A 25845-nucleotide genomic window follows, 5' to 3' on the forward strand; every position below is an offset into this window, starting at 1 on the left:
GTTTGACCTTGGGACCCCCAGAAAGGGGGCCTTTGAATGTTGGAAACGGGCACCGCAAGGCCCCGTTTTGAATGGAGCAGAGGTGTGCATGCTCGAAATCTGCTCCATTTGATGTCTATAAGATGGTCATAGAACGCGGAGCACATCAAGGCTCTGCAGAGCAGGGTTCCCAGGTTCCAGAGGCCCAGTCTCAGGATTCCTGGAGGTCACAGAGTTTGGACCACCTGCGATCAGTAAATTATCCTCTATCCATTGGATAAGGTGTAACTTACTATCTTCACAATAACCCTTCAAGGTTTGATTGTTTATTGGTGATCTCAGCCGATTGTGTAACCATAAAAAATGTTCAAAGGCATGATCAGTAAATTTGAATGCTGCTTTCAGTAACCTTTAGGGGAGGTCTACAATTAAGGAAAAAAAATCTGTTGTGAAGTCCTATGTAGCTTTAGCTGCATGTTTGATGAGCATTTCACACAATTCATTGCAACTGATGTGATCCAGTAGCAATCCCCAGAAAGAATGCTCGACATTTGCTCCATTCATTGTCTAAAGCCAGAGAAAGCTGAGCGTGCTGGGGCCATGCAGAGCCCAATTCTAGGGTTCCAGAATCCTACTCTCGGGATAGGGGAAACTTACTATCTTGGAAATAAACACTTAAATCAATTTTATATTGTTATTTTTTTTCATAATAGCCTTGTTCTGAAGCTCCGTAGACTTGCATTGTGAAAATGACTTCCAGCTCATACATAAACCCCAATGTGATCCGTCAAATCAGAATTTCAATCACGTAAGTGAGAAGAGGACCAGGGCTGCGATGGAAACCTGGTAAAAAGGCCATCGGTAAATATATTAATGCATTTATACTACGTTACATATACGTTTAGACAGGTTTAGGGAATTAAAAAATGTGTGGGAGTGCTTCTTTAGGACCTTTCTTCTTCCCCACCACTGAGCAGGTCAAACCCTGCTTTGCAAACACTATCCAGGTCCCATATTGTTTTCAGAAAACATGAGGCCCCATAAAGCAGTACCAGCCTTCCTTGGCTCCCTGATATAACTGATGACAGCACTTGTGTCTTATTGGAATCCAGTCTACCAACACAGCATGAGCTCCATCATGTGCTGGAGAAAACTGTGTAGGCAATGGATTCCTCATTATGCTGTTCAGTAGAGTACATTCCAGCCAACAAAATGGGATATGAAGAAGACCTAATTCACATGACAGTACAACATGAAGGCTACTTACCTTGGACTCAGCATAGGTGGGACATTGAGACTAAAAGCAGGAAGCTGCAGTTTACAAGGTCTTGCCCCTTCCCCAGCTGGGAACTTCCCCTTTTCACTTGATCCAAGGATGTCTCCAAAGCTCTTGTCTACTCTCTTCGTTGGAGTTTTAAAAGCACGTGGCGTCAGAGGAGATAGCATTGGAGAGCTATATGGTTTAGGCACCTTTAGGGAGGAATCAACTGGGCTAACTCCTCTTGGACTTATCGGTAAGGGACATTTTTCATCATCTTCAAATTCATCATCTTCCAAAATGGATGGAAGCTTTTGAATCAAACCTCCATTGCTCTCATGATCAATCTGAGAAAAAAAAATATTGGACTGCATGAGAATTTTTTTTTTACATTTGGGTGTAGCATTAATAACTACAATAGAATTTTCTAAACAAATATTACTATAATTTGTTACACATTACACATATTATTAATCTGTTGCTTAAATGTGAACATCCTTTTCAGCATAACTTGAATTTTATTCATTTAAATCCCTGCTTATTCTTGCTGGGCTGTCCACATCCGAGACTGACAGATCTCTCTGCCTGCATGTGTATACAGGGAAGGCTGTCAGTCACTTATAGGACCACCCACTGAGCCAAGGATGAGTAGGGATGTCAATGAAAAATGTACTGAATATTTTCACACAAACCTATATATCAATCTGTTCATCCCCTCTTGCTCTATCACATGATGTCAGAATATTGCACAACATTTTATGGTGACAGGTTCCCTTTAAAGATGTATTGCAATTTCAGCAAATAAAGGTTTTTGCTTAATTAAAATGAAAAAAAAAAAACACTAATTTCTCACAGGTTTTAAGATTTCTCATAAATGAGATGGCATATGGCTTGAACTCAACTTTCATTACGACATCACCATATAAAAACCCCCAGAAACCTTGCAATTTTCACACTGGCATTAATCATGATATTAGACTTAGGGATAGCTCACACGAGCGTATACATTGGACGAGTGGTGTCTGATGTTTTATTGAATAGCACTTTGACCAATGTTATCCATGGGGCAATGCTGATCAACGTCTTTTTTCTCATATCGATTCGGTATGGAAAAAAGAACGCAACATGCTTCTGTGGCACCCCAGGGGTCTGGTTTCCACAGTAATGTAATGTTATGTCTGAGAGCAGGTGGGAGGTCCTTTGGTCAGGGATCCTGTGCATGCCACACCTCCTGCCCAGTCTTGGGAGGGGAAGAACTTCCCCTATATAAACCCGGGGCTGAGGCAGGGTTAGGAGTCAAGGAGAGTAGAGACGAGAAACAGTCATAGGAAGAAACAGCAGAAGCTCAGTGGGAGCAATACTACTACGAGTCAGGGGCTGGCAGCTGCAGAGCTCGCCCTGACTGAGAAGCTTTCTTACCGGACCCGGCGTCCGAGGCTGTGGGGACTAACTCTTACCCAGCAGCAGAAGCCGACCGGCAGGGGATTTCAGGTCCTCAGGCCCAGAAACCCGAAGGCAAGGTCACACGCGTGGGACCAGCACCGCCATCGTGGAGCGGAAGCCATTAGAAGGCCCCGAGTCACCGGCCATACGGGTGAGCACCACACGGCACACTCAGGGACGTGGGCTACTTATATCCGCTTCTAGCAAGGTAGCCAGAAGAGTACAGTCAGTTTGGGAGGCCTACAACTCCGCCTGGCCAGGGGAGATCCCATCTGCTCAAGGACTGACCAGGCCCCGTTCGCTAGCAAGTACTCCGGGAGGGTCTATCGTTGTTACCAGTAAAGACCCTGAATTACACCGCACCGTCTCTGAGTGGTTCCTGCTACCCCCATCTTCCACGTCGGCTGCCCTGAGGCCATACCCCTCCCGTTGGGGGTTATACTATCACGCTGCACAATTCTACACCGGCCTCAGCGGTCTGCCCTGCAGCGGCAGCTCCATAGCTGCAAATCAACGGGTGGCGTAGTCGACACTCAAATAACACCTATCAAGACTGCCACACACTGAGTTTGACTCCCTGGGCACGGACCGGGTCCCCGCCACTCGGAGACTACAACCCTCATCTGATCCGGTTCCGGGTAAGCCCCCGTGCGCGAGACGCTGCGCGACATAGCAGGCCCAGGGGCGCGTCAACATTGGCGTAGTCGGCAGGATTTCGTGCCCGCAACCACCGGGTACTGCGTGCCTGAAAAGCAAAGACTGTTCAAACTTACCAGTGGTGAGGTTTCCCGCCATCCGGCGCCATCTTCTGCCTTCTTCCCGCCATCCGCGAAGTTTTCCCGCCATCCGGCGCCATCTTCGGCCTTCTTCCCGCCATCCGTGGAGTTTTCCCGCCATTGGACGCCATCTTGAGGACGCCGCGCGGGAAGAAGAGGGGCGTGGACTCCGAAAGCGCGTGAGAACTGAAGCCCCGCCTCACATCCGGACGTTGCGTAAGGTCCTGGAAGGAGCCCAGCAGACGCCGACGTCACCGGAGCGCGACGGAAGGTCCTCAACCCTGACGATCTACTGCGGAGCCGCGGCCTACGGAACAGGATCATCGCAAGGTAGGCCACGGTCCACTAGGGGGGAGGAAGATGTCGGATGCGGAGGAGAGCTTCACTGCCTCAACCCCCGCCAGCGCCACCGCTGCTGCAGTTATGCCCTTCACCATGCCCTATATCCCGGGAGCAGCCTGGCTACCCCAGTACTCAGGGGAGTCACATACCCTGAATGACTTTAAAGAAAAGCTGGATAGCCTCTTCCAGGTGTACCCCCTCACAGAGGAGCAAAAAGTGAGCATCCTGGTGGCCCAACTAGCCGGGGCAGCCCAAAGGGAGGTAAAGTCCTGGCCACCTGGGAGGAGGACTGTCGCAGGGATACTAACCCGGCTGAGGGACACCTTTGATACCCGCATCTCAGCCGAGATTAAGCTTAGATTCTATGGGTGCAAGCAGCGAGCACATGAGAGTATAAGGGACTATGCACTAAACCTACAAGAGGCCCTGAGAGCCATTAAGCAGACCGACCCTGACGGCGTGGGAAACGAGGACAGGCTGTTGACCGAACAATTTATAGAGGGACTATATTGCAATGCCCACCGAACCCAGTTGCGGGCAATGGCCTTACAGGATCCTCATCTGGACTTTGCACAGTTCAAGGACAGAGCCATCCGGGTGCTCCGAGAACCGGCACCGGTTGGCGTTGTGACCCACAGGCACCCAGCTATCACTTACCACCAGGAGGCGGCGCCCTTGTCGGCAGGGCCTGTGGGGGCTGATGCGCAGGCTTTGAACAATGACCCGGCTCCAGACCTGCACCATCAGATCCAAGAGCTAGCTAAAAGCGTTGCTGCGCTAACCCGAACTGTGCAGTCTTTACAGGTTTCCACCCCAGGGAAGATCCAGCTGGCATCCGGACCGGAGGACATCCTGTGGCGTCGACCAAGGAGGACCCCACCGGCCAGAAGAAGACCCAGTGACCGATACAGCGAAGACGGACGACCCATCTGCCGCCGCTGCAATCAACCCGGACATATGGCAAGGTACTGTTCTTTAAACGGGCACAACCTGGGGTAGAGGGCCAACCCCCAGGAAAAAGATCACCAGGCCCATCGAACTGGCGCGACAGATATCTGGGAGGACGTCCAGTCTTGCCTGTGGTACTGGATGGCATTCCTATGAGTGCCCTACTGGACACCGGGTCACAGGTCACCACCATCCCGTACGTGCTCTTTAAGCAGTACTGGAATGACTCGGATATTACCCGCTACCCTGACGACGACTTGAGTATCATCGCCAGCAATGGCCAGCCCATGCCACAGATCGGATTTAAAGAGGTGACCATCAAAATCGGTAGAGTCGAACTGGCAGCACAGGGACTGATCATTGTAGATATTGACAAACATGAGAGTCACCCAAAAATAACTCTAGGAACTAATGTAATTGAAAATTGTCTTGCAGAGGTGATTTTCCTTTTACAGCAGGTTGCCAAGAACGCCAGCTCCGGCGAGCAGCGGGTGCTCCAGAAAGAGATCCGGGCACTGATGCGACGGCAACAGGTGGAACTCTCCGGCGGTGAGATTGGTAGCGTAAGAATGTGTGACCCTTTTCCTATTGCCATGCCCCCAAAAAGTGAAATGATGATTTGGTGCCGGGCAGCTATTGGTCTGAGAGGTAGGGATTACCAGGCAATGGTAGAACCAGTTTACTCGGACAGTAGGCCCACCATTTTGACAGCACGGGGGGTGGTTGATGTACGCCATGGGAGGGTGCCCGTTCGCATAATAAATATCGGGGAGAGGGAAGTGTACCTGCCCCGGTATGCCACGCTAGCCAAATTATATACCATTAACCAAAATTCTATACAATCTGTGGAACCCTTGCCTCCATCTCACCCGGAGGAAGGTAACGGCTCTAAGAAAAACATGGAGGACTGGTGTCAGCAACTACATCTGGGTACTGACTCCACTCCCGCACACCAGAAACAAGGAGTCTATCGGGTGGTTCAAGAGTACGAGAGAGTGTTCAGTAAACACCCGTTAGACTTCGGGCGAGTCAAGGGGGTAGAACACCACATCCCCACGGGAGACCATCCTCCTATAAAAGAGAGGTATCGACCCGTACCCCCTGCCCACTACCAACACGCCAAGGGGATGCTTAGAGACATGAAGGAGGCTGGGGTGATCAGGGATAGCTGTAGCCCCTGGGCAGCTCCACTAGTCTTAGTCAGAAAAAAAGACAACACCATGAGGATGTGTGTAGATTACCGGAAAATCAACCGTATCACACACAAGGATGCGTACCCCTTACCAAGGATAGAGGAGTCATTGGCTGCTTTAAGATCTGCTAACTTCTTCTCTACCTTGGATCTCACTAGCGGGTACTGGCAGGTTCCTGTAGCAGAGGCGGACCGGGAGAAGACCGCATTCACCACCCCGATGGGACTTAGCGAGTTCACCTGCATGCCGTTCGGACTCTGCAACGCACCAGGAACCTTCCAACGACTAATGGAGTGTTGTCTGGGCCACAGAAACTTCGAGACGGTCCTGTTGTACCTGGATGATGTCATCGTATATTCCAAGACGTATGAGGACCACCTAAAACACCTGGCGGAAGTGTTCGAAGCTCTGGCGAGTTACGGCCTAAAGGTGAAACCCTCCAAGTGTCACCTCCTGAAACCAAAGGTGCAGTACCTGGGACACGTGGTGAGCGCTGACGGAGTGGCTCCCGACCCTGATAAGATCACCGCAATTAAGGAATGGCCAAGCCCCTCCAGCGTAAAAGAAGTGCGGCAGTTCCTCGGGTTGGTAGGCTACTACCGAAGGTTTATTCCCGGTTTCACCAAAAAGGCAGCACCTATGCAGGACCTCCTGATAGGACAGTCCCGGAAGGCCAAGAACCAGAAGCCGCCCTTCAAATGGGAGGAGCTGGAAGAAGAGTCCTTCCGCCAGCTGAAGATGGCCCTCACGGGGGACGAAATCCTGGCGTACCCGGATTATAGCCAGCCCTTTATCCTCTACACCGACGCCAGTAACATCGGGCTAGGAGCCGTACTGTCCCAGATCCAGCAGGGGAAGGAACGAGTAATCGCCTACGCCAGCCGAAAGCTGCGACCCACCGAAAGGAACCCCGAGAATTACAGCTCATTTAAGCTAGAGTTCCTGGCCGTAGTATGGGCAGTCACCGAGCGCTTTAAGCATTACCTCGCTTCTTCCCGGTTCACCGTGTACACGGATAACAACCCGTTGACACACCTGGACACGGCAAGACTCGGTGCCCTGGAACAGAGGTGGATGGCCCGTCTGTCCAACTACGAGTTCACAATCAAATACTGGGCCGGACGCTCCAATACCAACGCGGACGCCCTGTCCAGGATGCCCAACCTTCCGGACGAAGGAGAAGATCCGGAGGGACTGGAAGAAGTTGAACTCCCTGCGTTCCACCGTCATGGGACTATCCAGTATTCCCACCGGGTAAGGAGTAAGCAGGCTGCTACGTTGAACCCCTTACCTCACTACAACTGGGCGGAAACGCAAGACAGCGACCCTGCCGTCCGACTGGTGAAGGAGATGCTGACTCGCCCGGAGGCTTGCCTTGAACCAGACGCTCCGGAGGAAGCCAAACAACTATGGGCAGAGAAGAGTCGACTGTTCCTTTACAAGGGGAAGTTGTGCCGCAGAATGGTTAACTCCCGGACGCATGAACTACTCTGGCAAGTAGTGGTGCCACGAAGAGACGCAGCCATGGTGATGGAGGCATACCACGACGGAGCTGGACACTTCGGGTGGAAGAAGCTGGAGTTCCTGCTGCGCGAGCGATTCCACTGGCGTACCCGGATTATAGCCAGCCCTTTATCCTCTACACCGACGCCAGTAACATCGGGCTAGGAGCCGTACTGTCCCAGATCCAGCAGGGGAAGGAACGAGTAATCGCCTACGCCAGCCGAAAGCTGCGACCCACCGAAAGGAACCCCGAGAATTACAGCTCATTTAAGCTAGAGTTCCTGGCCGTAGTATGGGCAGTCACCGAGCGCTTTAAGCATTACCTCGCTTCTTCCCGGTTCACCGTGTACACGGATAACAACCCGTTGACACACCTGGACACGGCAAGACTCGGTGCCCTGGAACAGAGGTGGATGGCCCGTCTGTCCAACTACGAGTTCACAATCAAATACTGGGCCGGACGCTCCAATACCAACGCGGACGCCCTGTCCAGGATGCCCAACCTGCCGGACGAAGGAGAAGATCCGGAGGGACTGGAAGAAGTTGAACTCCCTGCGTTCCACCGTCATGGGACTATCTAGTATTCCCACCGGGTAAGGAGTAAGCAGGCTGCTACGTTGAACCCCTTACCTCACTACAACTGGGCGGAAACGCAAGACAGCGACCCTGCCGTCCGACTGGTGAAGGAGATGCTGACTCGCCCGGAGGCTTGCCTTGAACCAGACGCTCCGGAGGAAGCCAAACAACTATGGGCAGAGAAGAGTCGACTGTTCCTTTACAAGGGGAAGTTGTGCCGCAGAATGGTTAACTCCCGGACGCATGAACTACTCTGGCAAGTAGTGGTGCCACGAAGAGACGCAGCCATGGTGATGGAGGCATACCACGACGGAGCTGGACACTTCGGGTGGAAGAAGCTGGAGTTCCTGCTGCGCGAGCGATTCCACTGGGTAGGCATGAGGGGAACCATTGAGAAGTGGTGCAGAGACTGTGGCCCGTGCAACCTGAGAAGGAAGGACCGTGCCAGCCAGAAGACTCCCCTGCAGTCCATCGTCACCCGGCAACCGTTGGAACTGGTAGCCTTGGATCATGTAAAACTGACCCCAAGCAGAAGTGGCTACGTCTACGCGTTAACCATCGTGGATCATTACTCCCGGTTCTTGGTTGTCGTCCCCGTCAAGGACTTAACGGCTCAAACAGCAGCTAGAGCCTTCCAGCAGCACTTCTGCCGTCCACACGGGTACCCGGACCAAGTGCTGACGGATCAGGGACCTGCCTTTGAAGCGGAGGTCTTCCAAGAATTCTGCACTCTGTATGGCTGCCGGAAGATAAGGACGACACCCTATCATCCGCAAACTAATGGACTTTGTGAGAAAATGAACCAGGTGGTGATAGATCTTCTAAAAACATTGCCCCTGGAAGAACGCAGTCTGTGGCCCGAGAGGTTGCCCGACCTAGTGGACCTATACAACCACATCCCGGTAGGTTCCACTAACTGTACCCCGGCTTACCTGATGAGGGCAAGACCTGGTAAGCTACCTGTTGACCTGGAGATGGGAGTCCTGACACCCGAGGACACTTCACCAGAAGCAGACTGGGACACAGAGAGGCAGCAGCAGTACCGGAGAGTACAGGAGAGCGTGGAGCGAAGTCTCTGTCAGGCTAGGGAAAGACAAGAGAAAACTTACAACCAGTATGCTCCCGCTGTTCCCCTGGTACCCGGAGAGCAGGTCTTGAAGAGGAAGAGACGGCTCCACAAGTTGGACGACCAGTGGGAGAAGGACCCGTACACCGTACTGCCCTCAAGCCACGAGAACCCGAAGGTTTGTACCATCAGTAAAGACGGAGGGGAAACCACAGCCATTGTATCCCGGGACCACCTGAAGAAGTGTCCCGAACAACTGAGGAACCCTGAAGAGGAACAAGAAGACCATCGACCCGTAGAGGAAAGGGAAGATATGGTTAGTACTGTGCTCGGGGACTTCCCTCGGTCTTGGACTCAAGTCAATGGTGCAGTTGTGGTACCCGTACTCACCTTCCTCCAACCAGCATCCCAAGCACCTACGGAGCAACAGGTAGAGCTGGAAGAACAGCCGGTCCAGGAGGCAGAAGACCCCACACCCGCAGACCAGGAGGATCAACCCTCTGCTTGCAGTGAGCCTGCCATATCCCTAGTGAGCCAAAGAGCCGGTAGACAGCTGCCCAGTTTACCCTTGACAGCTCCTACACCCTGTAGTTCAGGGCTAGACAGTCAGCTCCGTAGGTCCACTAGGGCCACTAGAGGCCAGTTACCCGCACGTTGGAGGATTTGAAGTGTATAAATTGTTTTATTTATGTTTACCTGTGTATTGTTGCTTGTGTATAATTTTGTGTTTCTAGTTATTTGTAGGAGTCCTTGGTGGATTTACCGGGAATCCTTTGTACATAGTTGGAGCGTAACCCAGGACGGACTAAAGACTGTTAAGGACTCGGGGCAGGACAAACCCCTACCTGGTTACGTCTCCCTGTTTTGGTGAAATGGACACCTTGCTTTTCTTCAAAGACTACACCCGGTTACGGACATGCCGTGACCACCTTTATGTGTTTCTTCTTATTGTACTATTATTGTTGTTATATCTTGTTATGTTTTTCTAAAATATGTTTAGTCCCGGAGTACTAAATTTCACTAGGGGGGGAATGTGGCACCCCAGGGGTCTGGTTTCCACAGTAATGTAATGTTATGTCTGAGAGCAGGTGGGAGGTCCTTTGGTCAGGGATCCTGTGCATGCCACACCTCCTGCCCAGTCTTGGGAGGGGAAGAACTTCCCCTATATAAACCCGGGGCTGAGGCAGGGTTAGGAGTCAAGGAGAGTAGAGACGAGAAACAGTCATAGGAAGAAACAGCAGAAGCTCAGTGGGAGCAATACTACTACGAGTCAGGGGCTGGCAGCTGCAGAGCTCGCCCTGACTGAGAAGCTTTCTTACCGGACCCGGCGTCCGAGGCTGTGGGGACTAACTCTTACCCAGCAGCAGAAGCCGACCGGCAGGGGATTTCAGGTTCTCAGGCCCAGAAACCCGAAGGCAAGGTCACACGCGTGGGACCAGCACCGCCATCGTGGAGCGGAAGCCATTAGAAGGCCCCGAGTCACCGGCCATACGGGTGAGCACCACACGGCACACTCAGGGACGTGGGCTACTTATATCCGCTTCTAGCAAGGTAGCCAGAAGAGTACAGTCAGTTTGGGAGGCCTACAACTCCGCCTGGCCAGGGGAGATCCCATCTGCTCAAGGACTGACCAGGCCCCGTTCGCTAGCAAGTACTCCGGGAGGGTCTATCGTTGTTACCAGTAAAGACCCTGAATTACACCGCACCGTCTCTGAGTGGTTCCTGCTACCCCCATCTTCCACGTCGGCTGCCCTGAGGCCATACCCCTCCCGTTGGGGGTTATACTATCACGCTGCACAATTCTACACCGGCCTCAGCGGTCTGCCCTGCAGCGGCAGCTCCATAGCTGCAAATCAACGGGTGGCGTAGTCGACACTCAAATAACACCTATCAAGACTGCCACACACTGAGTTTGACTCCCTGGGCACGGACCGGGTCCCCGCCACTCGGAGACTACAACCCTCATCTGATCCGGTTCCGGGTGAGCCCCCGTGCGCGAGACGCTGCGCGACATAGCAGGCCCAGGGGCGCGTCACTTCACTTTGCAGTGCAAATCCGATGGCACTCAACCAGTCTAGTCTGGGTGCGTGGAAAACATCAGACTGCACTCTGATGACATACGAGTGCAGTCCGATTTCTGCAGACTCACTGAATGGAGAAAATGGAAAAATTTGTTCTTGATCTTCTCCTGACAGTGTGCTCCGATTTTCTTATCCCAAAGAATCGGATCACGCTAAGCTGATCAGAGTTTGATCGGAGTGTCATTAACATAATCAATACTCTTGCATGAGAGAATCTACGCTCGTGTGAGCGAACCCTTACACTTGCAGCTCTTTACAGAGGAATTTTCTGAAGTCTCTTTCTCATCATAGACAAGATTACTATGAAAGTATAGAAGGCACAGGATCCACAATTCTCAATAGTTGATGTCACAGCTCCCCTTCTCCCCTATCCTTCACAATTCAGTAAGGTCTGAGTCAGTCTGTGTCTGCTAATGTCAATGTGGCAACAGGAAGTGTCAGTTTTGTATTAGGCCTATGGTTAGTATGAAAATTGTGAGTTTACTAATGTACAGTGGGTACAGAAAGTATTCAGACCCCTTTAAATGTTTCACTCTTTATTTCATTGCAGCCATTTGATAAATTCTAAAAAGTTCATTTTTTTTCTCATTAAAGTACACTCTGCACCCCATCTTGACTTAAAAAAACTGAAATGTTGAATTTTTTGCAAATGTATTAAAAAAGAAAAACTGAAATATCACATGGTCATAAGTATTCAGACCCTTTGCTCAGTATTGAGTAGAAGCCCCCTTTTGAGCTAGTACAGCCATGAGTCTTCTTGGGAATGATGAAACAAGTTTTTCACACCTGGATTTGGGGATCCTCTGCCATTCTTCCTTGCAGATCATCTCCAGTTCCCTCAGGTTGGATGGTGAACGTTGGTGGACAGCTATTTCAGGCCTCTCCAGAGATGCTCAATTGGGTTTAGTTCAGGACGAAGAACGGAGGAAGGGAGGGAAAATGTAGAAAGCTTACCACGTTGTCGATTTCAAAACCATATGTCAGCCGGAATCAGGTTTCTGAGGTTTCATTTTAGCATGTTTTAGTTTTTTCTTCAATAAAGAACAATTTTTAATTATTTCCTGTTGGATGTGCCAGTGGATTTCCCTTTTTTTTTCATTTGCTTGGGTTTAGTTCAGGGCTCTGGCTGGGCCAGTCAAGAATGGTCACAGATTTGTTCTGAAGCCACTCCTTTGTTATTTTAGCTGTGTGCTTAGGGTCATTGTCTTGTTGGAAGGTGAACCTTCGGCCAAGTCTGAGGTCCGGAGCACTCTGGAAGAGGTTTTCATCCAGGATATCTCTGTACTTGGCCGCATTCATGTTTCCTTCAATTGCAACCAGTTGTCCTGTACCTGCAGCTGACAAACACCCCCATAGCATGATGCTGCCACCACCATGTTTCACTGTTGGGATTGTATTGGGCAGGTGATGAGCAGTGCCTGGTTTTCTCCACACATACCGCTTAGAATTATCACCAAAAAGTTCTATCTTCGTCTCATCAGACCAGAGAATCTTATTTCTCATAATCTGGAAGTCCTTCATGTGTTTTTGAGCAAGCACTATGCAGGCTTTCATATGTCTTGCACTGAGGAGAGGCTTCCGTCGGGCCACTCTTCCATAAAGGCCCGATAGTTGACTTTGTGGAACTTTCTCCCATCTCCTTACTGCATCTCTGGAGCTCAGCCACAGTGATCTTGGGGTTCTTCTTTACCTCTCTCACCAAGGCTCTTCTCCCACGATTTCTCAGTTTGGCTGAACGGCCAGGTCTAGGAAGACTTCTGGTGGTCCAAAACTTCTTCCATTTAAGGATTATGGAGGCCACTGTGCTTTTAGTAACAATGAGTAGTGCAGAAATTCTTTTGTAACCTTGGCCAGATATGTACCTTGCCACAATTCTGTCTCTGAGCTCCTTGGGTAGTTCCTTTGAGCTCATGATTCTCATTTGATCTGACATGCACTGTGAACTGTGGGGTCTTATATAGACAGGTGTGTGACTTTCCAAATCAAGTCCTATCATTTTAATTAAACACAGCTGGACTCTAATGAAGGAGTAGAAGCATCTCAAAGAGGATCACAAGGAAATGGACAGCATGTGACTTAAATATGAGTGTCTGAGCAAAGGGTCTGAATACTTATGACCATGTGATATTTCAGTTTTTCTTTTTTAATAAATTTGGAAAAATTTCTACATTTCAGTTTTTTTTCAGTCAAGATGGGGTGCAGAGTGTACTTTAATAAGAAAAAAAATAAACTTTTTAGACTATACCAAATGGCTGCAATGAAACAAAGAGTGAAAAAAATTAAAGGGGTCTGAATATTTTCCGTACCCACTGTATTTTTTTTATATAGATTGTGAGATTGAGAGATGATCTTAGTGCAATAAACTGGGACGATATTCTGAGACATAAAGCTACACAAAGCAAATGGGAGACATTTATTAGCATCCTGAATAGGACCTGTGCACAATATATACCCTTTGGGAATAAACATGCTAGAAATAGGAGGAAACCACTATGGCTAAATAGAGCTGTAAGGGGCGCAATAAGTGACAAAAAGAAAGCATTTAGAGAACTAAAGCAAGTAGGTAGTGATGAGGCATTAAATAAATATAGAAAATTAAATAAATTCTGTAAAAACCAAATCAAGGCAGCAAAGATTGAGGCAAAGAGAATAATTGCCAGAGAAAGTAAAAATAACCCCAAAATATTCTTTAACTACATAAATAGTAAAAAACTAAAAAATGATAATGTTGGCCCCCTTAAAAATAGTCTGGGGGAAATGGTGGATGACGATGAGGAAAAAGCCAATATGCTAAATGATTTTTTGTCAACCGTATTTACACAAGAAAATCGCATGACAGAAAACATGATCAGTGATAACAAAAATTCTCCATTAAATGTCACTTGCTTAACCCAGCAGGAAGTACGGCGGCGTCTAAAAATCACTAAAGTTGACAAATCCCCGGGCCCGGATGGGATACACCCGCGAGTACTGCAGGAATTAAGTAACGCCATAGATAGACCATTATTTTTAATCTTTAAAGATTCCATAATAACAGGGTCTGTACTACAGGACTGGCGTATAGCAAATGTGGTGCCAATATTCAAAAAGGGGACAAAAACTGAACTTGGAAATTATAGGCCAGTAAGCTTAACCTCTACTGTGGGTAAAATCCTGGAGGGTTTCCTAAGAGATGCTATACTAGAGTATCTGAAGAAGAATAACCTCATGACCCAATATCAACATGGGTTTACGAGGGACCGTTCCTGTCAAACTAATCTGATCAGTTTTTATGAGGAGGCAAGTTCTGGACTGGACCGAGGAAATGCAGTGGATGTTGTGTATATGGACTTTTCAAAAGCTTTTGATACGGTTCCACACAAAAGGTTGATACATAAAATGAGAGCAATGGGGATAGGGGAAAATATATGTATGTGGTTAAGAATTGGCTCAGTGATAGGAAACAAAGGGTGGTTATTAATGGAAAACACTCAGACTGGGTCTCGGTTAACAGTGGGGTACCACAGGGGTCAGTATTGGGCCCGCTTCTTTTTAATATATTTATTAATGACCTTGTAGGGGGCATACAGAGTAATATTTCAATATTTGCAGATGACACTAAACTCTGCAGGGAAATCAATACAGAGGAGGACAATTTTATATTACAGGAGGATCTATGTAAACTAGAAGCTTGGGCTGATAAATGGCAAATGAGCTTTAATGGGGATAAATGTAAGGTAATGCACTTGGGCAGAGGAAATAAAATATATAATTATATGCTTAATTGTAAAACACTGGGCAAAACTGCCACTGAAAAAGACCTGGGTGTATTGGTGGACGACAAGCTCACGTTTAGTGGCCAGTGTCAGGCAGCTGCTGCAAAGGCAAATAAAATAATGGGATGCATTAAAAGAGGCATAGATGCTCATGAGGAGAACATAATTTTACCTCTATACAAGTCACTAGTGCGACCACACTTAGAATACTGTGTACAGTTCTGGTCTCCGGTGTATAAGAAAGACATAGCTGAACTAGAGCGGGTGCAGAGAAGAGCGACCAAGGTTATTAGAGGACTGGGGGGTCTGCAATACCAAGACAGGTTATTACACTTGGGGTTATTTACTGTGGAAAAACAAAGGCTTAGGGGTGATCTTATTACTATGAACAAATATATGAGGGGACAGTACAAAGACGTGTCTACTGATCTTTTTACTCTGAGGTCAGAGACGGGGACAAGGGGGCATCTTCTACGTCTGGAGGAAAGAAGGTTTAATCATAATCACAGACGGGGATTCTTTACTGTAAGAGCAGTGAGACTATGGAACTCTCTGCCGCAGGATGTTGTAATGAGTGATTCACTATTAAAATTTAAGAAGGGCCTGGATGCCTTTCTTGAAAAGTATAATATTACAGGTTATATATACTAGATTCCTTGATAGGGCGTTGATCCAGGGAACTAGTCTGATTGTCATATGGAGTCGGGAAGGAATTTTTTTCCCCAATGTGGAGCTTATGTTTTTTTTTGCCTTCCTCTGGATCAACATGTTAGGCTATGGGTTGAACTAGATGGACTCAGTCTTCCTTCAACCTTAAAAACTATGTTACTATGTTACTATGTGACATGAAAAATTAGAAACATTATCAAAAATTAAGAAAATACATTTAAACAATGGGTCTTTTTCTGATTATAAATTTCCTATAAGTATGGTAAGCCGTTATGACATCACAACTGCTTCAGTTGGGTATGCTGCTCTGACATCATAAGTGGATTTCTATCAGATAACCGCTGTGACATAACAACTAATTCATTCAGATTCAATATTGTGACATCACAAGTGCTTTTCTGCCAACAATATTTCAGTCATGTAAGCTTTCGAGAAATCACAAAACCACTGTGACGTCACAAGTGGGTTTTAGAAAACAAGCTGCATTATCACGAATCGTTATCAATCATATAATCTGATGTGACATCACAGGTGAGTTTCAGGCAGGTAAGCTGCTGTGACATCACATGTGAGTTTCAGGCATGTAAGCTGATGTGACATCACAAGTAGATTTCTGGCAGCTAAGCTGATGTGACATAACAGGTGAGTTTCAGGCAGGTAAGCTGCTGTGAAATCACAGGTGAGTTTCAGACAAGTAAGCTAAAGTGACATCACAGGTGAGTTTCAGGCAGGTAAGCTGTTGTGACATCACAGGTGAGTTTCAGGCAGTTAAGCTGCTGTGACATGACAAGTGAGTTTCCGGCAGGTAAGCTGCTGTGACATGACAAGTGAGTTTCAGGCAGGTAAGCTACTGTGACATCACAGGTGAGTTTCAGGCAGGTAAGCTGCTGTGACATCACAGGTGAGCTTCAGGCAGGTAAGCTGATGTGACATCACAAGTGGGTTTCAGGCAGGTAAGCTGCTGTGACATCACAAGTAAGTTTCAGGCAGGAAAGCTGCTGTGAAATCACAGGTGAGTTTCAGGCAGGTAAGCTGCTGTGACATCACAGGTGAGTTTCAGGCAAGTAAAGTGCTGAGACATCACAAGTAAGTTTCAGGCAGGTAAGCTGTGACATCACAGGTGAGTTTCAGGCAGGTAAGCTGCTGTGACATCACGAGTGAGTTTCAGGCAGGTAAGCTGATGTGACATTACAAGTGAGTTTCAGGCAGGTAAGCTGATGTGACATCACAGGTGGGTTTCAGGCAGGTAACCTGCTGTAACATCACAAGTGGGTTTCAGACAGGTAAGCTGATGTGACATCACAAGTGAGTTTCAGGCAGGTAAGCTGACGTGACATCGCAGGTGGGTTTCAGGCAGGTAAGCTGCTGTGACATCACAGGTGAGTCTCAGGCAGGTAAGCTGATGTGACATCACAGGTGAGTTTCAGGCAGGTAAACTGCTGTGACATCACAGCAAGATTTCAGGCAGCTAAGCAGATGTGACATCACAACAAGATTTCAGGCAGCTAAGCTGATGTGACATCACAGGTGGGTTTCAAGTAGGTAAGCTGCTGTGACATCACAGGCCAGTTTCAGACAGGTAAGCTGCTATGATATCACAAGTGGGTTTCAGGCAGGTAAGCTGATGTGACAGCACAAGTAGATTTCAGGCAGCTAAGCTGATGTAATATCACAGGTGAGTTTCAGGCAGGTAAGCTGATGTGACATAACAGGTGAGTTTCAGGCAGGTAAGCTGCTGTAAAATCACAGGTGAGTTTTAGGCAGGTAAGTTAATGTGACATCACAGGTGAGTGTCAGGCAGGTAAGCTGTTGTGACATCACTGGTGAGTTTCAGGCTGGTAAGCTGCTGTGACGTGACAAGTGCGTTTCAGGCAGGTAAGCTGCTGTGACATGACAAGTGAGTTTCAGGCAGGTAAGCTGATGTGACATCACAAGTGGGTTTCAGGCAGGTAAGCTGATGTGACATCACAAGTGAGTTTCAGGCAGGTAAGCTGATGTGACATCGCAGGTGGGTTTCAGGCAGGTAAGCTGCTGTGACATCACAAGTGGGTTTCAGGCAGGTAAGCTGATGTGACATCACAAGTGAGTTTCAGGCAGGTAAGCTGATGTGACATCGCAGGTGGGTTTCAGGCAGGTAAGCTGCTGTGACATCACAGGTGAGTTTCAGGCAGGTAAGCTGATGTGACATCACAGGTGAGTTTCAGGCAGGTAAGCTGCTGTGAAATCACAAGTGGGTTTTCCGGCAGGCAAGCTGCTGTGACATCACAGGTGAGTTTCAGGGAGGTATGCTGCTATGACATCACAGTTGAGTTTCAGGCAGGTAAGCAGCTGTGACATCATAGGTGATTTTCAGGCAGGTAATCTGCTGTGACATCACAAGTGAGTTTCAGGCAGGTAAATTACTGTGATATCACAGGTGAGTTTCAGGAAGGTAAGCTGCTGTGACATCACAGGTGAGTTTCAGGCAGTTAAGCTGCTGTGACATCACAGGTGAGTTTCAGGCAGGTAAGCCGCTGTGACATCACGAGTGAGTTTCAGGCAGGTAAGCTGCTGTGACATCACAGGTGAGTTTCAGGCAGGTAAGCTGATGTGACATCACAGGTGAGTTTCAGGTAGGTGAGCAGCTGTGACATCACAAGTGGGTTTCAGACAGGTAAGCTGATGTGACATTACAGGTGAGTTTCAGGCAGGTAAACTGCTGTGACATCACAACAAGATTTCAGGCAGCTAAGCTGATGTGACATCACAGGTGGGTTTCTGGCAGGTAAGCTGCTGTGACATCACAGGTCAGTTTCAGGCAGGTAAGCTGCTATGACATCACAAGTGGGTTTCAGGCATGTAAGCTGATGTGACATCACAAGTAGATTTCAGGCAGCTAAGCTGATGTGACATAACAGGTGAGTTTCAGGCAGGTAAGCTGCTGTGAAATCACAGGTGAGTTTCAGACAGGTAAGCTAATGTGACATCACAGGTGAGTTTCAGGCAGGTAAGCTGTTGTGACATCACAGGTGAGTTTCAGGCAGGTAAGCTGCTGTGACATGACAAGTGAGTTTCCGGCAGGTAAGCTGCTGTGACATGACAAGTGAGTTTCAGGCAGGTAAGCTACTGTGACATCACAGGTGAGTTTCAGGCAGGTAAGCTGCTGTGACATCACAGGTGAGTTTCAGGCAGGTAAGCTGATGTGACATCACAAGTGGGTTTCAGGCAGGTAAGCTGCTGTGACATCACAAGTAAGTTTCAGGCAGGAAAGCTGCTGTGAAATCACAGGTGAGTTTCAGGCAGGTAAGCTGCTGTGACATCACAGGTGAGTTTCAGGCAAGTAAAGTGCTGAGACATCACAAGTAAGTTTCAGGCAGGTAAGCTGTGACATCACAGGTGAGTTTCAGGCAGGTAAGCTGCTGTGACATCACGAGTGAGTTTCAGGCAGGTAAGCTGATGTGACATTACAAGTGAGTTTCAGGCAGGTAAGCTGATGTGACATCACAGGTGGGTTTCAGGCAGGTAACATGCTGTAACATCACAAGTGGGTTTCAGACAGGTAAGCTGATGTGACATCACAAGTGAGTTTCAGGCAGGTAAGCTGACGTGACATCGCAGGTGGGTTTCAGGCAGGTAAGCTGCCGTGACATCACAGGTGAGTTTCAGGCAGGTAAGCTGATGTGACATCACAGGTGAGTTTCAGGCAGGTAAACTGCTGTGACATCACAGCAAGATTTCAGGCAGCTAAGCAGATGTGAGATCACAACAAGATTTCAGGCAGCTAAGCTGATGTGACATCACAGGTGGGTTTCAAGTAGGTAAGCTGCTGTGACATCACAGGCCAGTTTCAGACAGGTAAGCTGCTATGATATCACAAGTGGGTTTCAGGCAGGTAAGCTGATGTGACAGCACAAGTAGATTTCAGGCAGCTAAGCTGATGTAATATCACAGGTGAGTTTCAGGCAGGTAAGCTGATGTGACATAACAGGTGAGTTTCAGGCAGGTAAGCTGCTGTAAAATCACAGGTGAGTTTTAGGCAGGTAAGCTAATGTGACATCACAGGTGAGTGTCAGGCAGGTAAGCTGTTGTGACATCACTGGTGAGTTTCAGGCTGGTAAGCTGCTGTGACATGACAAGTGCGTTTCAGGCAGGTAAGCTGCTGTGACATGACAAGTGAGTTTCAGGCAGGTAAGCTGATGTGACATCACAAGTGGGTTTCAGGCAGGTAAGCTGATGTGACATCACAAGTGAGTTTCAGGCAGGTAAGCTGATGTGACATCGCAGGTGGGTTTCAGGCAGGTAAGCTGCTGTGACATCACAAGTGGGTTTCAGGCAGTTAAGCTGATGTGACATCACAAGTGAGTTTCAGGCAGGTAAGCTGATGTGACATCGCAGGTGGGTTTCAGGCAAGTAAGCTGCTGTGACATCACAGGTGAGTTTCAGGCAGGTAAGCTGATGTGACATCACAGGTGAGTTTCAGGCAGGTAAGCTGCTGTGAAATCACAAGTGGGTTTCAGGCAGGTAAGCTGCTGTGACATCACAGGTGAGTTTCAGGCAGGTAAGCTGATGTGACATCACAGGTGATTTTCAGGCAGGTAATCTGCTGTGACATCACAAGTGAGTTTCAGGCAGGTAAATTGCTGTGATATCACAGGTGAGTTTCAGGAAGGTAAGCTGCTGTGACATCACAGGTGAGTTTCAGGCAGTTAAGCTGCTGTGACATCACAGGTGAGTTTCAGGCAGGTAAGCCGCTGTGACATCACAAGTGAGTTTCAGGCAGGTAAGCTGCTGTGACATCACAGGTGAGTTTCAGGCAGGTAAGTTGATGTGACATCACAGGTGAGTTTCAGGCAGGTGAGCAGCTGTGACATCACGAGTGAGTTTCAAGCAGGTAAGCTGATATGACAATACAGGTGAGTTTCAGGCAGGTAAGCTGATGTGACAGCACAGGTGAGTTTCAGGCAGGTAAGCTGCTGTGACATCCATCACAAGTGGGTTTCAGACAGGTAAGCTGATGTGACATTACAGGTGAGTTTCATTCAGGTAAACTGCTGTGACATCACAGCAATATTTCAGACAGCTAAGCAGATGTGACATCACAACAAGATTTCAGGCAGCTAAGCTGATGTGACATCACAGGTGGATTTCAGGTAGGTAAGCTGCTGTGACATCACAGGCCAGTTTCAGGCAGGTAAGCTGCTATGATATCACAAGTGGGTTTCAGGCAGGTAAGCTGATGTGACAGCACAAGTAGATTTCAGGCAGCTAAGCTGATGTAATATCACAGGTGAGTTTCAGGCAGGAAAGCTGATGTGACATAACAGGTGAGTTTCAGGCAGGTAAGCTGCTGTAAAATCACAGGTGAGTTTCAGGCAGGTAAGCTAATGTGACATCACTGGTGAGTTTCAGGCAGGTAAGCTGCTGTGACATGACAAGTGCGTTTCAGGCAGGTAAGCTGCTGTGACATGACAAGTGAGTTTCAGGCAGGTAAGCTGCTGTGACATCACATGTGAGTTTCAGGCAGGTAAGCTGATGTGACATCACAATTGGGTTTCAGGCAGGTAAGCTGCTGTGACATCACAAGTAAGTTTCAGGCAGGAAAGCTGCTGTGAAATCACAGGTGAGTTTCAGGCAGGTAAGCTGCTGTGACATCACAGCTGAGTTTCAGGCAGGTAAGCTGATGTGACATCACAGGTGAGTTTCAGGCAGGTAAGCTGCTGTGACATCACTAGTGAGTTTCAGGCAGTTAACCTGATGTGACATCACAGTTGAGTTTCAGACAGGTAAGCTGCTGTGACATCCATCACAAGTGGGTTTCAGACAGTTAAGCTGATGTGACATTACAGGTGAGTTTCAGGCAGGTAAACTGCTGTGACGACACAACAAGATTTCAGGCAGCTAAGCTGCTGTGACATCACAGGTGAGTTTCAGGCAGGTAAGCAGCTGTGACATCACAGGTGATTTTCAGGCAGGTAATCTGCTGTGACATCACAAGTGAGTTTCAGGCAGGTAAATTGCTGTGATATCACAGGTGAGTTTCAGGCAGGTAAGCTGATGTGACATCACAGGTGAGTTTCAGCCAGTTAAATTGCTGTGACATCACAGGTGAGTTTCAGGCAGGTAAGCTGATATGACATCACGAGAGAGTTTCAAACAGGCAAGCTGATGTGACATTACAAGTGGGTTTCAGGCAGGTAAGCTGCTGTGACATCACAGGTGGGTTTCAGGCAGGTAACATGATGTGACATCACAGTTGAGTTTCAGGCAGGTAAGCCGCTGTGACATCCATCACAAGTGGGTTTCAGACAGGTAAGCTGATGTGACATTACAGGTGAGTTTCAGGCAGGTAAACTGCTGTGACATCACAAGATTTCAGGCAGCTAAGCTGATGTGACATCACAGGTGGGTTTCAGGCAGGTAAGCTGCTGTGACATCACAGGTGAGTTTCAGGGAGCTATGGTGCTATGACATCACAGTTGAGTTTCAGGCAGGTAAGCTGCTGTGACATCACAGGTGATTTTCAGGCAGTTAAGCCGCTGTGACATCACAAGTGAGTTTCAGGCAAGTAAGCTACTGTGACATCACAGGTGAGTTTCAGGCAGGTAAGCTGATGTGACATCACAGGTGAGTTTCAGCCAGGTAAATTGCTGTGACATCACAGGTGAGTTTCAGCCACGTAAGCTGCTGTGACATCACAGATGAGTTTCAGACAGGTAAGCTAATGTGACATCACAGGTGAGTTTCAGGCAGGTAAGCTGCTGTGAAATCACAGTTGAGTTTCAGGCAGGTAAGCTGATGTGACATCACAGGTGAGTTTCAGGCAGGTAAAGTGCTGTGACATCACAAGTGAGTTTCAGGCAGGTAAGCTGCTGTGACATCATCACAAGTGAGTTTCAGACAGGTAAGCTGCAGTGACTTGACAAGTGAGTTTCAGGCAGGTAAGCTGGTGTGACATCACAGGTGAGTTTCAGGCAGGTAAGCTGATGTGACATCACAAGTGGGTTTCAGGCAGGTAATCTGATGTGACATCACAGGTGAGTTTCAGGCTGTTAAGCTGCTGTGAAATCACAGGTGAGATTCAGGAAGGTAAGCTGCTGTAACATCACAGGTGAGTTTCAGGCAGTTAAGCTGCTGTAACATCACAGGTGAGTTTCAGGCAGGTAAGCCGCTGTGACATCACAAGTGAGTTTCAGGCAGGTAAGCCGCTGTGACATCACAGGTGAGTTTCAGCCAGGTAAGCTGCTGTGACATCACAGATGAGTTTCAGACAGGTAAGCTAATGTGACATCACAGGTGAGTTTCAGGCAGGTAAGCTGCTGTGAAATCACAGTTGAGTTTCAGGCAGGTAAGCTGATGTGACATTACAGGTGAGTTTCAGGCACGTAAACTGCTGTGACATCACAACAAGATTTCAGGCAGCTAAGCTGATGTGACATCACAAGTGGGTTTCAGGCAGGTAAGCTACTGTGACATCACAGGTGAGTTTCAGGCAGGTAAGCTGATGTGAAATCACAGGTGAGTTTCAGCCAGATAAATTGCTGTGACATCACAGGTGAGTTTCAGACAGGTAAGCTGCTGTGACATCACAGATGAGTTTCAGACAGGTAAGCTAATGTGACATCACAGGTGAGTTTCAGGGAGGTATGGTGCTATGACATCACAGTTGAGTTTCAGGCAGGTAACCTGCTGTGACATCACAGGTGATTTTCAGGCAGGTAATCTGCTGTGACATCACAAGTGAGTTTCAGGCAGGTAAGTTGCTGTGATATCATAGGTGAGTTTCAGGCAGGTAAGCTGCTGTGACATCACAAGTGAGTTTCAGGCAAGTAAGCTACTGTGACATCACAGGTGAGTTTCAGGCAGGTAAGCTGATGTGACATCACAGGTGAGTTTCAGCCAGGTAAATTGCTGTGACATCACAGGTGAGTTTCAGACAGGTAAGCTGCTGTGACACCACAGATGAGTTTCAGACAGGTAAGCTAATGTGACATCACAGGTGAGTTTCAAGCAGGTAAGCTGCTGTGAAATCACAGTTGAGTTTCAGGCAGGTAAGCTGTTGTGACATCACAGGTGAGTTTCAGGCAGGTAAGCTGCTGTGACATCATCACAAGTGAGTTTCAGACAGGTAAGCTGCTGTGACATGACAAGTGAGTTTCAGGCAGGTAAGCTGGTGTGACATCACAGGTGAGTTTCAGGCAGGTAAGCTGATGTGACATCACAGGTGAGTTTCAGGCAGGTAAGCTGATGTGACATCACAAGTGGGTTTCAGGCAGGTAAGCTGCTGTGACATCACAAGTGAGTTTCAGGCAGGTAATCTGATGTGACATCACAGGTCAGTTTCAGGCTGGTAAGCTGCTGTGAAATCACAGGTGAGTTTCAGGAAGGTAAGCTGCTGTGACATCACAGGTGAGTTTCAGGCAGTTAAGCTGCTGTGATATCACAGGTGAGTTTCAGGCAGGTAAGCCGCTGTGACATCACAATTGAGTTTCAGGCAGGTAAGCTGCTGTGACATCACAGGTGAGTTTCAGGCAGGTAAGCTGATGTGACATCACAGGTGAGTTTCAGCCAGTTAAATTGCTGTGACATCACAGGTGAGTTTTAGGCAGGTAAGCTGATGTGACATCACAGGTGAGTTTCAGGCAGGTAAGCTGATGTGACATCACGAGTGAGTTTCAAACAGGCAAGCTGATGTGACATTACAAGTAGGTTTCAGGCAGGTAAGCTGCTGTGTCATCACAGGTGGGTTTCAGGCAGGTAACCTGATGTGACTTCACAGTTGAGTTTCAGGCAGTAAGCCGCTGTGACATCCATCACAAGTGGGTTTCAGACAGGTAAGCTGATGTGACATTACAGGTGAGTTTCAGGCAGGTAAACTGCTGTGACATCACAGCAAGATTTCAGGCAGCTAAGATGATGTGACATCACAGGTGGGTTTCAGGCAGGTAAGCTGCTGTGACATCACAGGTGAGTTTCAGGGAGGTATGGTGCTATGACATCACAGTTGAGTTTCAGGCAGGTAAGCTGCTGTGACATCATAGGTGATTTTCAGGCAGGTAATCTGCTGTGACATCACAAGTGAGTTTCAGGCAGTTAAGTTGCTGTGATATCACAGGTGAGTTTCAGGCAGGTAAGCTGCTGTGACATCACAGGTGAGTTTCAGGCAGTTAAGCCGTTGTGACATCACAAGTGAGTTTCAGGCAAGTAAGCTACTGTGACATCACAGGTGAGTTTCAGGCAGGTAAGCTGATGTGACATCACAGGTGAGTTTCAGCCAGGTAAGCTGCTGTGACATCACAGATGAGTTTCAGACAGGTAAGCTAATGTGACATCACAGGTGAGTTTCAGGCAGGTAAGCTGCTGTGAAATCACAGTTGAGTTTCAGGCAGGTAAGCTGATGTGACATCACAGGTGAGTTTCAGGCAGGTAAAGTGCTGTGACATCACAAGTGAGTTTCAGGCAGGTAAGCTGCTGTGACATCATCACAAGTGAGTTTCAGACAGGTAAGCTGCTGTGACATGACAAGTGAGTTTCAGGCAGGTAAGCTGGTGTGACATCACAGGTGAGTTTCAGGCAGGTAAGCTGATGTGACATCACAGGTGAGTTTCAGGCAGGTAAGCTGATGTGACATCACAAGTGGGTTTCAGGCAGGTAAGCTGCTGTGACATCACAAGTGAGTTTTAGACAGGTAATCTGATGTGACATCACAGGTGAGTTTCAGGCTGGTAAGCTGCTGTGAAATCACAGGTGAGTTTCAGGCAGGTAAGCTGCAGTGACATCACAGGTGGGTTTCAGGCAGGTAAGCTGCTGTGACATCACAGGTGAGTTTTAGGCAGGTAAGCTGCTGTGACATCACAGGTGAGTTTCAGGCAGGTAAAGTCCTGTGACATCTCAAGAGAGTTTCAGGCAGTTAAGCTGATGTGACATCACAGGTGAGTTTCAGGCAGGTAAGCTGATGTGACATCACAAGTGGGTTTCAACCAGGTAAGCTGATGTGACATCACAGGTGAGTTTCAGGGAGGTATGGTGCTATGACATCACAGTTGAGTTTCAGGCAGGTAAGTTGCTGTGACATCATAGGTGATTTTCAGGCAGGTAATCTGCTGTGACATCACAAGTGAGTTTCAGGCAGTTAAGTTGCTGTGATATCACAGGTGAGTTTCAGGCAGGTAAGCTGCTGTGACATCACAGGTGAGTTTCAGGCAGTTAAGCCGTTGTGACATCACAAGTGAGTTTCAGGCAAGTAAGCTACTGTGACATCACAGGTGAGTTTCAGGCAG

General features: G+C 48.1%; 1 protein-coding gene across 1 annotated transcript in view; it reads right to left on the minus strand.

The window, feature by feature from the left end:
* The window catches only part of LOC141161570 (voltage-gated delayed rectifier potassium channel KCNH8-like), a 754200-nt gene that overhangs the window by 86345 nt on the left and 642010 nt on the right, over positions 1-25845 (minus strand). The window contains exon 12 of the mRNA XM_073646536.1: positions 1247-1584. Within this exon, the coding sequence (XP_073502637.1) occupies positions 1247-1584 (338 nt within the window). The remainder of the gene's footprint in view (positions 1-1246; positions 1585-25845) is intronic.

This window comes from Phyllobates terribilis, unplaced genomic scaffold (assembly GCF_046119375.1).
Source record: "Phyllobates terribilis strain yellow unplaced genomic scaffold, ASM4611937v1 Scaffold_9__5_contigs__length_417890890, whole genome shotgun sequence".
Classification (NCBI taxonomy): Eukaryota; Metazoa; Chordata; class Amphibia; order Anura; family Dendrobatidae; genus Phyllobates; species Phyllobates terribilis.